At 46.2% G+C, this 16,560-nt stretch overlaps 1 protein-coding gene across 1 annotated transcript in view; it reads right to left on the bottom strand.

Moving 5' to 3' along the window:
- Positions 1–10,007: 10,007 nt before the first annotated feature.
- LOC135290909 (serine/threonine-protein kinase PAK 3-like) overlaps positions 10,008–16,560 on the bottom strand; it is a 7,950-nt gene continuing 1,397 nt past the window's right edge. Inside the window, exons 3-7 of the mRNA XM_064404932.1 lie at positions 14,652–14,700; positions 13,410–13,522; positions 12,768–12,885; positions 12,030–12,129; positions 10,008–11,597 (exon numbers count right to left, since the gene is read on the bottom strand). Coding sequence (XP_064261002.1) covers positions 11,362–11,597; positions 12,030–12,129; positions 12,768–12,885; positions 13,410–13,522; positions 14,652–14,700 — 616 coding nt within the window. The 3' untranslated portion in view covers positions 10,008–11,361. The remainder of the gene's footprint in view (positions 11,598–12,029; positions 12,130–12,767; positions 12,886–13,409; positions 13,523–14,651; positions 14,701–16,560) is intronic.

A 16,560-nucleotide genomic window follows, 5' to 3' on the forward strand; every position in this document is an offset into this window, starting at 1 on the left:
AATCTCCTTCCAGACATTAAACTAGCAAAAGTACCCAGCACCCCCTTACAAAGACCAAAAGGTATGGGCTAAAACCCATAATAACTGAACTGTGACATGATAATATACTAGAGCCATGTACTTCCACATACAACACCCCTGGGATTCTTGCTATTAAAAAGCCTGACAATAGCTACAGGCTAGTTCAAGACCTACGTGAAGTAAATAAAAGATTGCAAGCTGTGTGCCTGTTTGTACAAAACTCTTACACCTTGTTAAGTAAGTTATCACCTAGGCACTCTTGGTTCTCAGTAACTGACCTGAAGGATGCATTTTGGTCATGCCCTGTAGATTCTCCTTCTAGACACCTGTTTGCCTCCACCTGGGAAGATCCAGACACTGGAAGGAAACAGCAGCTGACCAGGACCTGGCTACCCCAAGGGTACACGGAGTCGCCCACACTCTTCGGTCAAGCCTTGGAGAGCCTGTTAAGCTCCTTTTCTCCACCCTCAGGAACACAAGTAACACAGTATGTAGATGACATACTACTCTCCAGAGGGCAAGAATCTACTGTAAAATTAGGCACCATTCAATTACTGAACTTTCTAGGAGAGAATGGACTAAGAGTATCTAAATCCAAATTACCATTTGTTAAAGCGGAAGTAAAATATTTCGGACATTTAATTGGTCATGGTACCAGAAAATTAAGTACCGAAAGGATAGAAGGAACTTTAATTTACAACCTCCCCAAACAAAGAGTGAGGTTAGACAATTATTAGGCTTAATGAGGTATTGTAGAATATGGATTGATGAATACACACAAAGTGTCACATTTCTATATGAAAAATTAACTAAATCAGAACCTATTAATTGGACCCAAGAGGATAATAAAAACGTAGACAATTTAAAGTAAAAGTTGATTCAGGCCCCAGTTCTATTTCTCCCTTCTCTAGAAAAAGATTTTCACCTATATATTAATGTAGAGAAAGGAATTACTTATGGGGTCTTGGCCCAAGAATGGGCAGGAATCTGTAAATCTGTAGGTAACTTGTCCATATTGATGGTCCCCGTGTCCCGGGGAAGGCCAACATGCATCCAATCAATCACTGCAGCAGCCATCCTAGTAACAGACAGCCAAAACCTTACATTTGGGGGAAATCTGATAGAATACACACCACACTCCATCCAAACCATTCTTAAACAACAAGCAGCCAAATGGCTAACAGACTCTCATATGATAGAGCATGGGAGCACCCTCATCCATTCCACAAATGTAACCTTGAAAACAGTCACCCACACCGTTCCTATGTGGAACTCCCTAAAAACAAGATCTCATGCACAACTGCATAAATACTATAAATCTGCAAACAAAAAGTCAAGAAGACCTCTCAGAGAGCGCATTGGATGAAGGAGAAATCCTGTTCGTCGACGGATCATCTGGAGTAGTAAATGGAAAGAAGTGCTCTGGGTACTCCGTCATACATGGAAAAGAATGGTACATGATAGAAAAGGAAAACTACCACCTTCCTGGTCTGCCCAGCTATGCGAATTAGAATTGGAAAAAGCATTGCACAGACTAGACAGAGCTATTGGAACCATTTATACAGACTCTAAATATGCATATGGAGTAGTACACACGTTCAGGAAAATCTGGGCTGAAAGAGGGTTTCTCACATCTAAGGGCAGACATTTTACACAAAGAACTTATGTTAAAAATTCTAGAGGCACTTAAGTTACCGAAAGAAATTGCAATAGTGCCTGTTCCAGGTCATCAAAAAGGGAACTCTGGAGAAACCAAAGGAAACATCCTACCAGACCATGCTGCAAAGGAGGCTGCTTTTGAGGGAGAAGTAGAGGTGCACAGTTTTTATCCAAGAGACACACCCGAGACTACACCGGACAACACCCTTCCTATCCCTTTTTTTAAAGACAATGAAAAACAGAAACTCCTGTCACTAGGTGGAAAGGAAGATTCCGAGGGATGGTGACATCTCCCTGTTGGCCACCAAATGTTAAATAAAGAGCTCACTCCAGATATTTTACAGAACCTCCACCAATCCACACATTGGGGATCTAAAGCTTTAGCAGATCACTTTCTTCAAACTTTTGGATGTCACTGAATTGATGAATTAGCTAACCAAATTACCAAAGGTTGTATAATTTGCCAAAAAGTCAATAGAAAATTAATGAGGAGAATGAGACCTGGAGGAATTTATTGGAGTTTGCCCAATATTACAGACGGGACTGCCTTGGTCTGTCTGGCCTCGGCTGCTGACCAAATAGCAGCACCTGTGGTCCTTCCTCCCCAGAGACGCTATTCAGTACCTGTGGTCGCAGCTGGGCACGTGGAGACAAGTCCGGGCATGCCCTGAGCTCTAGTGCTTATGGCTGGAGCTTGCTGCTGAGGGGGTCATTCATCAGGCCTTCCTGAGCTGGAGAAACCCTTAAGGCAAGGTGAAGAAGGGAGCGGGTCCTGATGGAGAGTTTTTAATCCAGAGTTTTTATTTTGGTGGCACGGCCTCTGAATCTTGCAACAATCCACTGAACTCTCCCACCAGAACTCTCCACCAGACCCCCGACCTCGTGGTCTGCTTACCCTTTTACCTGGGCAGAGGGGCAGGGCAGGGAACACCTGGACCACCAACCAGGCACAGGGGTAGGGGGTCTCAAGAGAGACACCTGGGTGGGCCAATGGCCCCCCAGGGGGTGGAGTGCATGCTTTGAACCTGCCAATTGCTTGACATTCTCCTTGGAATTTCTGGGTTGATAGACAGTGCCCAGCAGGGGTCAAGGGTGGGGAAAAGGAGAGGTGATGGACATCCCCCCGGGGAAGGAAATTTCAGGTAGAAATCAGGGGAAACTGAGGCAAATCATGACATCACACCGCAACAGGAATTGAAATTGCAATTAGACCCTTCCAATGTATTCAAACTGATTTCACAGAAGTGCCCCAAGTCCAAAGATGGAAGTGTTTTTAGTGATTGTAGATCACCTTACCCACTGGGTTGAAGAGTTTCCAGCTATTAATGCCACTGCTCAAACAGTGCCTAGAACAGATAGTTCCAACATATGGAATTATAAATAACATTGATTCAGATCAAGGTACCCATTTTACATCATTGATATTGCAACAATTGACTCAACAATTAGGAATAACTTGGAAATTACATACCCCTGGCACCCTCAAAGTTCGGGAAGGGTAGAATGCATGAATCAGATTATTAGAATAAGCTGGACCAAACCGATGTTAGAAATGAAGTGGACTTGGATAAAGTGCCTACCCCTTGCCCTTCTCAAAACCCAGAGCCAAGCCAGAGCTGACTTAGGTTGTTCCCTGTATGAAATGTTATACGGGCTTCCCTATTCAGCCACCCCGCATCAAGTAACCGCCAAAGAGTGTGGAAATATAAATGTGCAAAGTTTTATTCAAGTGATTGTCCAGAATCTAAAAGACTTAAAGGAGAGAGGTCTTGTACCCCAGAACGTTCCTTTCGACTTCTATTTACATAGTATCTGCCCTGGAGATTAGGTACTTATTAAATGCTGGAAGGAACAATCCCTGACTCCATCATGGGAAGGTCTGTTCCAAGTTAACTTGACCACAGAGACAGCCATCCAAAGGCAGGGAAAAGGGTGCACTTACGTCAGCCAAGTAAAAGGTTCAGTAACACCACTGCAAGATGACAAGAAATCTCCAGGAACTACTCTCTACAACAGTCCTCCTCGGTGTTATTCCTGAAATTATTATATCAATTGTTATTCTCTCACTGTTTTACAGCAGAGAATCTAATGATCTAATGGTTACTGTACTTACTATTTAACGAGTGATTATGAATTTTCAATTCCATTTCTCCACCAGAGAAGAGTATCATTTCCCTGAGAAATGACCTTTCCTCTCCAATAACTACGTCTTTTTTTTTTTTTTAGTTTTCCTTAGGAGAAACAACATGAATAGAAGCAAGGCCAGTTCCAGGTAGGACTTTCCTGTGTTTAGGTCCCTTCCTGCATCCAGGTACACTCCCATGACAACCAAGGGGTCTGAACCCAGAAGAAAACCCAGAGAGATTGAAAGGTCTGCACCACCTATCAAAGAGTACCACGGCACTTCAATCTTCCCATTGACCCCTGAGCGAGGGAAGGGAAGGTGCGCCCTACTCCTCACACTCTCCCTCTGGATCCGGTAGTTCCCCCTTGTCAGAGCCTGCATCCGCTGCCACCAATGCTAACATACCTGACCAAAGTGTACCTGACCAAAGGAAACTCCTACCTCATAAAACACTCATTACATATGTAAATCCCCTTTGTTATGATATGATGACAGTGAATACATGCTGAGAATCAGGCAAAAAACAGTGGATTGGTAGAAATATTGGAAATGCAAACCAGAAAAGGAGAATGTCCTGATCAAGAGAATTGGCTATGTTTTAATTTTAATTATATAACCTAAAAGGAAGATTTGTTAAAAAACAAAACCTTATGAGGTTGATTTGATTCAAGAAGTTGTAATAACTGAAAAGGAGAAACAAAAAGAGGACAATCCACTAGCTACCAATAAAAACTTATTTATTGTTTCACAGAACAAATTAGTAAAAATCGAAATAAAACCAATTGCTAGGTTTGTAGAGGCACCTTAAAATCAGAAGCCTGGCCTCAGCGAGGAGTCAGTATCGGACCCCTCAAATTGCTTAAACTAAATTATTTCCCCTCCCAAACTCCAAGAGACCCAGACAATTGGCTATTGAAGGACACAGTTCTTGGAGAAGAATGCATCTGAAGAAAGAGAAAAAGATACACTGAGGAAGTCAGAGAAACTACCTGTAAAACATATTTAGTAACTGCAGATCACAAGATGTGGTGGATACTGAGCGAACCAGATACCTTTTGGTCAAAGAAGAAAATCAGAAACAAGAACTGCATATTACATCCCAATGAACAACTTTATCAGTGCTGGGACCCTAAAAGTCAGCCTTTACTCAGTATTACCCCAAGTTTCTAAGAATTGGACCTCTGCTTTTATCACTCCTTCACATTTTTGGGAGGCCCCCCAAGGTTCATACTGGAATTGTGGGCAAAGAGCATATTCTAAATTGCCCTCTCACTGGCGTGGCAGTTGGACCCAAGGAGCAATAGGACCTAGCTTCTTTCTACTATCAGAAGCAGCTGTAAACCAGCTAGGAGTTTGCCTAGATCATGAATTAAAGAGACAAAAAAGATATGAAATAAGGGGAATGCAACAATGGGGCGAGGAAGAGTGGGCCACCAGAGAGAATTTTAGAAACTTACGGACCTGCCACTTGGGCTCAGGATGGGAGCTGGGGCTATCAAACTCCCATTTACATGCTAAATCACATTATTAGACTACAAGCCTTGATTCAAGTCATATCTAATCAGACCAACTGTGCAATTGATCTTTTGAACGCCCAACAGAAGCAAATGAAAACAGCTGTATATGAAAACCATTTAGCCCTAGATTGTTTATTAGCCAAAGAGGATGGAATATGTGGCAATTTCAACACATCAGACTGTTGCCTGCATATTGATGACCATGGTGAAACTGTTACTAAAATTACCCAAAACATCAGAAAGCTTACACATGTTCCAGTCCGGCTTTCCCTCACTACACCTGAAAAGTGGAAAAATATGTTCTCTGGGGAGTGATGGAAGAAAGCCTTAATTATTTTTGGAGTTTCCTTAGTTAGCCTTCTCTTTCTCCCATGCTTAATCCCATGTTTCATTAAGCTAATTACCTCAGTAGTACAAAGCATGCTCCCTATTCAAAATCTTCAAACAAGCCAACATTCTACACCAACTGTCAAGAGAATCATGAATCTCAACCCAATCAAAAGAGATATGAAAAAGAGTAAAAAGGCACAGCAAGTTTAGATTAATTCTAAACAATTAAACACTATCAAGGAAGAACTATCTACATTTGTGTAAATGCAAAAGGCAATTATTAACATAAGGGAAAAAGGGAGAAATTGTAATTTATAAACCCCCTTAAATGGCTTCTGCATTAGTGACTGGCTTACATTTGTAACCATTAATTAGCTTTTGCATTTATAATTGTTTAAAGTTACTAGTTTGATCACATAAATGTGTTCAAGTTAATGAAGTAAATATTTTTAAATCATTATAAAGTTATACTAGTTATTCAGTACATTCCAATTGAATGTTTAACAGTCCTGTTAAAATAGGCAGCAAACTAAGAACCATATTATTTTTATAATCCTTTTTCTTAACCTAATTACATTATTTGTAAGTTTAATGATCTCTTTTAAATAGCCTTATCCTTTCAAAGGTCCCAGTGCAGTTTCCTCTCACCAACAGCATGCAGCATTTTACAGACAATTTCTAACCCACTCCAGGTTGAACTGGTAACTTGATACCATAGCAATGGTGCATACTAATGAGAGAGCTTCCCATCAAAAACCTCAGACATATCATCCCACTGACAGCACACTCTTGGAAAGAAGATCTTGCCTCATCATCTACTAGCACCAATCACCAGAGACTATGGGGGCAGAACTGCAAGTAGAGACTGAGGAGACAGAGAATATCAAAGGGGCAACCAGACCTGAAGAGCTGCCTTTGCTGTCTTTTACTGTTCCTTGGACTGTGACTTAGCCACAGCAGGGGACCACCCACTACAGACTTCGGTCAATATCTCTTTTTAAAGACCTTTTTCCAGATTTGAGGGCAGACTAACTGCATTCATTGCAGGGCCATTGGGTTCTTGTCTTGGGGCCAAACGCCGGTTTGGGTAGAGGTTTCCTCAATCCTCAGGCCTGCGATATTATCCTTTTTTCTTTCTTTCCTTTCTTCTTTTTCTCCCCCCCCCCCTTTGTTTTTCCCCTTTAAATAAACACCCTATTTTTGATCAAATCTCCAAAGCTGTGGTTTTTACGACATTCGGCAAGTTTTTAGACCTCTTGCCATCTCCTCAGAGCAAAGCACAAAATTACTCCACCAAGACAACTGCGTGTAGTAATGGTAGGGGATACATACAGCGTAATTGTGCAGAAGAAAGGCATGTGAAACTGTTGGTGGCCCCTGGAAACAGAAAAGGTGCTGACAGAGGAGCAGAGGTGGCAGCTGGAAAGCTCTCTCCAGCTGTAGACAAAGAGGCATAAGTGGTTAAGCTGAAAAAAGACAAGAAGGATTTGGGGTTTGAGAACAACTGAAGGGTTAGGTAAAGTCAGGAATGGTATTTGGCCTGAACCCAGTACCCTGACTGAAATGATATGCTGAGGAGGTTGGAGTCTCTTGAGTTTTGTTGTATCTTTGACCCCTACCTTTGAGGCGTTCCAGACTATTAGGACTCTTAAGTCATTTCAGATGACTTTGCTGAGGAAGGCTGCTCTGCTGTCATTTTCTGAAACACAGTGAAATGCTCCCTCTCTGGGTGCCTGTTCCCTTCTCTGCCCCACAAGACAGCCAAAGTGAGCCCATTGCCAGCAGGAGGGGCGTGCACGTGGGGGATATCCTGGGGAGAGATGGCCAGCATGGAGCACTGCTATTGTGATGCCAAAATTCTGGTGGGGAGAAAGCTTCTTGTGGCTCATGTGCAAGCTGAGCTTCCCCTCCCCTTTCAAATCCTTTCAGAGTCTAGTGCTCTGTCAACAGTGCTTCATTTCCATGATGGAATTCTGAAGTCCTTTCCAAGAAGATTTGCCTGAAAGAGAACAGGTCTGGCTTGCAGGGCATTGCTCTGTAGGCCTTAGGAAGTCACTTGGTCTGCCCTCACCCACCTCCTGCCCAAAAAACACATGAAAGACCAAAGCTTTGCCAGCTGTGACAGTGCCCCAATGAGAAGGCAGTTAGGGGCAAAATAATGAGAATTATTTTGCTGCTGGCACATCAGGTACCAGTGGGTGAAAAAAGCCATCTGTCAATAGTTCAGCTGACAATTAGGGAGGGGAAGGTGCAAAGAAAGGAAGAGGTAGAAACATCAAAGGAATGGGAGGACTATGTACAGACGTTGAAGGTAGCAAGAAGAAAAAATCAAAAGTAATTGGATAAAATACTGAAAAAATGAAGCAAAGCTTCTCCTGGTGCTGGATGGTGCATTGAGGGATAGTGTAGGCAGATTTGGGTGCCCATCCCAAAGCCATCACCTGTTTTCCCTCTGCTCTGATGGGTCCAGGCAGGCTGTTGATCTGCATGGCCACTCCCAATCCAGAGTCCTCTGCTCTTCATGAGAAGCTCCCCATAAGTTGTCTGGGTGTCATCCCTTGTGGCTTCTCTTCTCCTGAGGCTTGGTGTTGGTCGTTGTTTGTCTGATCTGTGGCTGTATGGTCAGTTCCTGGCCCCTGCCCTCCAGCACAAGCTCCCACGACTCCCCCTTTTTTGTTTGATTTATAATTAAATGTATAACAATCGTAGTTAAAATAATAATTTTGTCTTAACTAAAAACAACACAACACTTAATAGACTTTAACTAAACTTGACAATTTAAATTAACAGGTGGGTTCATATTGCAGAGCACAGCTAAACAATAAGAGAATTTGATTTCCATTCCCCCTTGCTTCTAAAGCCCTGAGACCCAGGTTGCTCCCTGCCACTCCATTCCCCCTCACTCACCCACAAAACAAGAGAACAGAAAATCAAAAGGACTTGTGGTGGCACCTTCCCCTGTGCCCTTCACCAAACGCACAAATCAAAAGAAAAGCTTTGATGGAGGACTAGTGTCGGAACCCAGAGCATCTCTCTGGATGCCCTGGATGTCTCAGAGCCCTGGCAGGGGCTCAGAGACCCTGGCAGGAAGCCAAAGACACCTGAATGTGAGAAAATGAGAGAAATTCAGGCCTGAATGGTGAGGGGAAGATACTCACTTGATAAAACTTGAATTATAACGCACTGTACAGGGGGGTTTTATATGTTGTACAGGGGGGTTTTGAAATTCTGTACATGGGGGTCAGGGGTACTAAGATGGAGGAATTTGGGCATGTCCTGTCCTTCTTCTTTCTTCTCCTTGGCATCCACGTTCAGGATGATGTTGGCATGAGTGGATTGGTTCATAGGGAAAGTGCACTTGCCAACAAGGGCGAAAAGTATTGGAAATTAAAGGTAAATATCTTATACGTAGTTTTCACTAGAAAAGAGACAACCGCCCCATGGGCGGGAGAGAGTGCCCTTGGCTGTCTTGCTGATCAGACCTCGGCTGGACAGACAGAAAAACTTTGTAGATAAGGAACAATAAACTCAACTGAAGACCGAAAAGCAAGAGTCCAGACTCCTTCTTCGAGAGTGCGGCCTGCCCAGAACCACCTTTTCCCGTGCTGGGGCAGAGACCACTGGCAGCCGACCCCGGCAGACTGGCCTGTGGGGGAGCTTCTGGCAGGGCCAGGAACAGGTCTCCTGTGGGGGCAACAGAGTCGGTCCTCTGGCTGTTTTATTGTGAAATCTCATTGTAAGTTTGATCTCTAAAACATGAATTCCAACAAAAATGGGGAATGGCTAATACAGTAGGAAGGCAAGAGTAGGGCTGAGGGCTGTCAGAAAGTGGGTTAGGGTAGACTCCAGGTTGGCATGGCCAGTGCTGTCCTGGCAAGAGGACAGAAAAGGAGGGGAGATGGCAGATGACTGGTGGCTCACCTGTGCTCTTGAGCAGGTTCCATCTCCCATCCTCTCCTTCTCAGGGATAGTGGGTTCAGGGAAGTGAGGGGTACAACAGGAAAACTGGGAAAGGAAGTTTGTTAAATATTGTGCAACTAAATTTGAATTTAAATGTCATCAAATATACTGTCCGATACCACCAAACATCACACAGTAAATGATTTTCAATAATTTTCAATAATCACTGTACATTGAAATGAAAAACAGGACTCCATGGGAGAGGTTAAAGTTCTAGGGAACATTGTTCCAGGGCATAGCCCCAGGGAGTCCCCTAGCAGCGTCCACAGTGGCTCACACAGATCCAAACTGAACAAGTTTTCACTCCCTCATGTTGGCCTCAGTTCCCATGGCAGAACTTGCCTTCCCACTGGACACTCACCTGTGCCTGATACTGTGGAGAAGCCCGGCTCCCTCCCCCTCTGCCCACAGCAACACAGACACTCCCAACCTTTCCCAAGAGCTGCAACACAACCACAGGCACAGCAGCATCCCCAGCAGTGACACCACTGCTCGGCTCCATTCTGTCCTGCTCTGCTCCTCTAGTCACAGCTGCAAGCCTGTATCTCCACAAGAGGTTGTGGCCTGGAGGCGATGAAGGAAGATGACCTTTGCTCACAAACAAACCATGTCACAAACCCCATCCATGGGTCTTCCCACATTGGAGAAACACCTGACCATTCAGAAGAAATTTAGAGCCTATTCACAAGGTGAGAACAAAGAGAAGTTCCAACACAGAGAAGATTTTATTTATTATAGTATTTATTCACTCTAAACAAACTACAAACTACAAGCTATAAGCTACAAACTAGAAACTACAAACAACAACAAAGGCCTCTTCCAGGGCTAGTATCTCCTGCCAGACATAAACTGCTGTGTGGCCATGATCAGAGGCATCAGGGTGGAGGTCGGCTTGGCTGATGTAACAAACGGATGCTGCCCAAAGAGAAAAAGAAGCAATGAACTTCTACTTTCCCCACAGGCTGAAACAGGCTTTCTCTGGCTACCAGAAAGATACAGAAAGGAGGGCATTCTGTGCAATGCTGTCTCCACATCCAGGACGTGCAGCCGCTTTGCCTTTTACCTGCAGAAGTTCCTGGGCAGACCAGCGCCTGTCCTCGTCCCTCTCCAGGCAGCAGTGCAGGAAGTCTCGCAGCCACGCCGACTGCTGCCTGGGCTTCTGCAGCTTCGGGGGGGCCCCGGTGCTTATCAGCTGTTGAACCTAGAGAAGAAGGAAATGCCACACTCTACCTGTCTCCTTCGCACCCCAAACTGCTCACACAGACCCCACTGGACAAGCTCCACTCTCCAGTGGCACTTTACTCCCTGCCACAGGGTGCCAGATGCCTTTCCTAGCCCTACTAAAACAACCCAAAGCCAGAGGCAGCCATAGCCAGTCCAGTATGCAAAGGCTCTTGCCTTGACCCCTGATTTCACTGGCTGCTGGAATTAGCAGCAGCTCCATCAGCAACAGCACACTTTGCTTCTCTGAGCACTGACACCACCTCTTCAGGCATTTTAAAAGAAGGACTTCCATCTCATTCTACTATTTCCAAGGATTATTCCACAAAATGCAGCTCAGCACTGCTCCCTGCTCCCTTAGGTGAAGCTTCTGCCAAGCAAAAGGCATCACGATTTTTTGGTGTTGTTCATGCACAAAAATGGCAAGGGGATGATCTGGCCAAGAAGCACAAGAGACTGTGCAGCCTGGAACCTATCATTTTCAGGTGTTGGCAAGCTTCCCAGGCAGAAGGATGGGAGCAGATTTTGTCAGGGTGACAGCAGTATCTGAGAGCAGCTGCGGCGTACCGTGCGGGAGGTTTTCATCAGGTACGGAGGCGCTCCTTCCACCATCTCGATCCCCACAATTCCAAAGGACCAGATGTCCACTTTGGGGCCATAGGGCTTCCTGGTGAAAATTTCTGGCGCCATCCAGTAAGTAGTCCCAACAGCTGATCTCCGTTTGCTCTGCTCAGCAGTGAGCTGAGCAGCAAGGCCAAAATCAGCTGAGGAGGAAAAACCACTCTGATCAAGCCAGCGTGAATTAGGAAAGCAAACAAAAGAAATCCCCACTGTACCAACGTCCAAGAAGGCAGTGTGGAACCCAGCTGTAAAGGGGCCATACAGCCATTCCTCAGCCTGCAGCCGAGGAAATACAGAATTGGCCACTTAGCAAAAGTCCCCAGTTTCAGGCAGTGGCTTTTAGTCCCTGAAGCTATTAGACTGAAACTGCCTTGCTTGGGAAGGGACACACACAACCCAAAGCCACTCCTGGGCCCTTCTTCCCAGCAACACCTCTCTGCACCTTGTGGCTGTGCTCTGTGCTTGCAGCAGGGCAGCCTGCACTGCCACAGGCCCCTCTGCAGGGAACTGGCAGCAACCCAAAGGCAGCCCCACACCGCAGCCCGCCACGGCTGAGCCTGGCCAGCAACACCCACCCAACTTGACAGATCCATCCAAGCCCAGGAGAATGTTGTGACTTTTGATATCGCGGTGGATCACTTGATTGGAGTGCAGGAAATCCAGGCCTTGCAGGCACTGAGAGAGGAAAAAGAAACACGAGCCTAAGTGGATTTCATCCCACAGGCAGGGAAGTGGCACATCTGAAACACTGACTTCCTGGGGGATGGTGAGCCATGGCAGGACAGGCTGCTGGCAAGGGCAAGAGCCTGCTGCTCCACCACGAGGACAGCAGTGCCTTTCTAAGTGAGGGTGTGTTTGCTTCTGAGAGAGAAGGGGCAGTTGTTCCTCTGGCCAGTGCCCAGCAAACACAGGCTGAAGGAGCCCTGCTGCAGTGGCTGTGCTCTCTCCAGCCAGACAGCAGTGGATGCCTTTGCAAACACCACTTTGGGTGCAAGGCTCTCCTTTGAGGCTGAGCTCTGGGAGAGTCCTGTGAGTATCTCTTTGTCTTTGCCCCTTGCTTCACTTTGCGCCACCATCACATTTGCCCTTACAGGGAAGGAATGCAGCACACACAGGCACCAGGGAAGTGTTTAGAGAGGCAAACACAAACACGCTAGAAGAAGGGCAGGGACACTGGCAGGCACTTCAGATGCTCTTGCTACTGCCAAGGACATAAGAGAAAGGCTTGGAAGATGAAATCTCTCCTCTCCTTATCACCCATTTGGAAGGACCATCCCGACCAAGCCATGGGAAGCACAAGTGCCATCCCTTACCTCCCGAGAGACAGCTGCTATCTCTCCTTCTGCCATGTGAGTCTCCCTGATGACATCATGTAAAGAACCTCCGTCCATGTATTCCATCACGAGCCAGAGTTCCTCGTCCACCAGGTAGCTGAAAGGAGGAAACAACAGCATGGAGATGAAGGCATGCACTTACATGACCTGGTGGATTCTTGTTTTCTGTGTCTCTCTCAGAGGAACACAGGAGGAAGTGAGTAGTCATTCACTATGCTCTACAGGGTTTGAACTCTGTGCAGTGTAAAAGACAGCTCGGTATCCACACCAATGCAACAGGCCAAGGGAAATACAATAGACAGTGCTTTGTTAGCACTTCAAACCCAGGGGAAAAATCAAACCCCAAACCCAACAAAACAATGTGGAGAGAGGACAGGAACTTGGAGGCTGTTGGCTCAGTAAGACAGGGCCCAGTCCTGTCTTTGAAAGCGCCCTTCACACTAGGTATGCCAGGAAAGATTAATGCAGCCCCAATGCAATCTCCTTCCAAGATGCTGTAAATCAGCCCAGAAACAGGAATTAACAGCTCCATCCTCTTTTGCCAGCGCCCAAAGGAGTGGTTGAACCTCTGGCTTGCAGGATGTGAATGACCTTTCATGGCAGGACAGCAGAACCACTCACCTGTCTACATAGTTCACAAGGTTGGCATTCTTAGTGCCACGCATGACCTGGATTTCATTCAGGCACAGCTCACTGCTGCTCTCTTGCAGGAGACTAATTTTCTTGATGGCCACCTAAAACAACATGGAAAACCATGAACCAAAGAAGTGTGTGGCACACGTCCACAAGGCGAAGATGGAGACAGTGATTATGGGATGACCGTAGCCCAGCTGGGCTGGGCCAAACTGCCCTGTGACTGGACATCAGACTGCTTGCTTGGGCACCTCCCTGGACAGAGAGACAGATACCCTTTGCCTTGTAAACAGGGTCTGAGCTCTCCACCTCAAAGCTCTAACAACACTCACTGTGCCCACCGGCTTCCCCCAGGGCCTTACTTTATCATTCCCATTGTCATTGACACACCTCTTGCAAGCAGGAAGCCATTTTGTGCCAGTAAAAATGGAGCAAAAGTGCTGGGAAACCTTGGGCACTTCTAGGGGGCTTGATCATTCCTCCAGCAACCACTGGCATTCTCCATTGCACAACTACAAAGCAAACTCTTACAGACAGGACAGATACAATGCTGTCCTAAAATCATCCTGAGGGTTATTCCCCCTAAGAAATACAACCCTACATATTTCACAGAAAAAATGCCATGATGATGAAACCATCATTAAGGACAAAATAGACAATCCTAGCACTTCCTCACTTCAGGAATTTGCATTTCATTCCACTAAAATACTTTACTTCACACCACTGATATTTGCAATTACTGCCTGACTGTAAAAAGAAATAACCCAAGCCTGGATCCTCTAGGGATGTACACCAGGCTCTGAGCAGGGCTTAGGCCCTTGACAGACTCCTTGCAGACCTCTCTCTCTCTAAGTACAGATCCCAAGGGCAGCACTGCAGGTGGCTACAGAACTACCAGCACGATTCCCATGTATTGGCTAACAGCCAGAAATGAGAATTCAGGAACCCTGCAGCCCCAAAGAGCAGTGCCATGCTCTGAGACACCACCTGGGCACTTAGACCCAGCCAGCGTGGCCTCCTCTGAACGATACTGCTTGGCCTCCTTGCATCCCCTGGGGCAGCTGAGAAGGACAAAATCTGTCCCCACTGTATTTGGCAGGCAGACATTGCTCTGCACTCCATTTGCCTTTGCAGCAAAGCTCTGCTGGCGACCCAAAGCTCAGCCACAGCTCACAGCAGAGGGGAGGGCACTCGAGAGCTGCAGAAGCTGCGGCGCTGCTTGACGCTTACCTCTTCTCCTGTGGCAGACTCCACTGCCATGCACACAGTGCCGAAACCCCTAGAAACAAAACAGCAGCAGAGAAAGATATCCTTTAGTCCCTGCAAGTGCAAAACACTGCAGTCCAACGGGAAAAAAGTCCTTGGGCAAACAGTAAGTGGAACACGACAGATTCTTCTCTGGGTCTTTTCTCCTTTTTCTTTTCTCTATCTGTGCATGTGTCTGATTCTTCCAGGAATTTACCAGTTGGGTCTTCTCACATCTCTCCTTGGAGTCTGTTTGCCAAACCCAAGCACCACCACTCAGGCCTTCTGAGAAGCCTGAAGCCCTGTAACAGCCATTGGAGGAAATCCTCTAGACACAGATTCCTTTTCCAGCTTGCAAGGAAAATAGTGTCCAGCCACAGCCAGAGCAGGCAAAGGCTTCCCTTGCTGCACACACAAATGGAGAAGTCCTCAAAACACAGGATCCTTAGACAGCTGTGCTCTGGGTCCAGAGCCGTTGGCAGCTGCTTCTCTTCAGTGCACCTGACACTGGAAGGACTCTACTGTTCTGGTGACTTCTTGTACATTTGGCTTCTGTTCTGGGGTGACATTATGATGCTTGCACCCCCAGTCACATGTTCTGTTTATGCTGGATGTTATATTCTGTGCCTCCAAGATTGGATCAGACAGTAGGTGTCAGGAGAAGAGGGAGCACAGAGTTTTGTTATCAACTGCACTCTGCCCCGCAGTCTGCTGGAACACGGAACTCCAGTGTTGTTGTCTAGGCACAGTTGGGGTAGAGCACCACACTTCTTTTGCTTTTTAATTAGTTAGTTAGTTTAGCTAGCTAAGGCAGTCTGAGTTTTCCCTTTACTGTTTTTCTTTCTCTTTTCTTGGAACCATTCAAACCTGCTCCAGACTGGGACCCGGCAAAACATCGAGAGCTCATACTTTGTAGCCCACCAGGGCCTACTCTGCAGCCTTTCCCAGCACTGGAGGGACAGATAACACAGTGACAAACCCCAGGAGAGACTTTCTGAACTTGCCATCTCTTCAGAGCAGCAAATGAGTTTTGACATCCAGTATTGTTCATTTTGTGTGCTGGGGAGTGCTTTGCCTGTTAAATAAACAACTTCTTTCCACTTATCTCCAAGGAAATTGTTCCCACACCGGCTGGGGGCAGTGGCCATGTGGGTTTCCTTTTGGGAGGGGCCCTGTCAGGAGGTTTCCTCCCAAAATTGCCCTAAACCAGGACACATGGTACAGAGAAAATGTTGCAAATCAATCCCATCTACAGTCAGCAGAGCTGGCTTTCAAGGGGAACAGCTTGGTGGATTCTTTGCAGCAAAGGCCTAAACCCCACAGGATCCATGAGGGGTCTGCCATCAGGCAAATGATGCCTTCTACTCTAGAATGCACTGGCACTGGGCATTCCCCTGAAGCTTTGTCTTTTGCCACCTCAGTCACAAAAGAGAGGTGCTGCTTTCATTTCTGCTTTTGGCTTCTAGACTAGGTGGTGGTCATCCTGACCACTGAATCTTGTTTTCAGCAAAATACAGGAAAGAAATGTTACCGAGAGCTGCTTCCTGATAGCTAACTTGACCTTTGAGGCAATGGGGTTTCTCCTCCTTTCATTCCCACGTATTTTGTATTATTTTGAGACACTCAAAAATTATTTCTCCTACAAAAAGCGGCAAACAGGTGCAAACACACTTGAGGGACAGGAGATCTGCCAGGTGCTGCTCTTTGCTGCAGGAAAGACATTGTCAGCATCCCGGTGTCTCTGCCGTGCCTTTAGACCACAGCTATAAATGCTGGCCAGCACTGAGAGATCACCAGGCATCATCTTAACGCAGTGTCTGAGCAGCTTTGGAGATTGTCACTCCAGGGAGATGTGACACCAGCAAAATGCACAGCCCCTCCCTTTGAAGAAGGA

Source organism: Passer domesticus, chromosome Z (assembly GCF_036417665.1).
Source record: "Passer domesticus isolate bPasDom1 chromosome Z, bPasDom1.hap1, whole genome shotgun sequence".
Lineage (NCBI taxonomy): Eukaryota > Metazoa > Chordata > Aves > Passeriformes > Passeridae > Passer > Passer domesticus.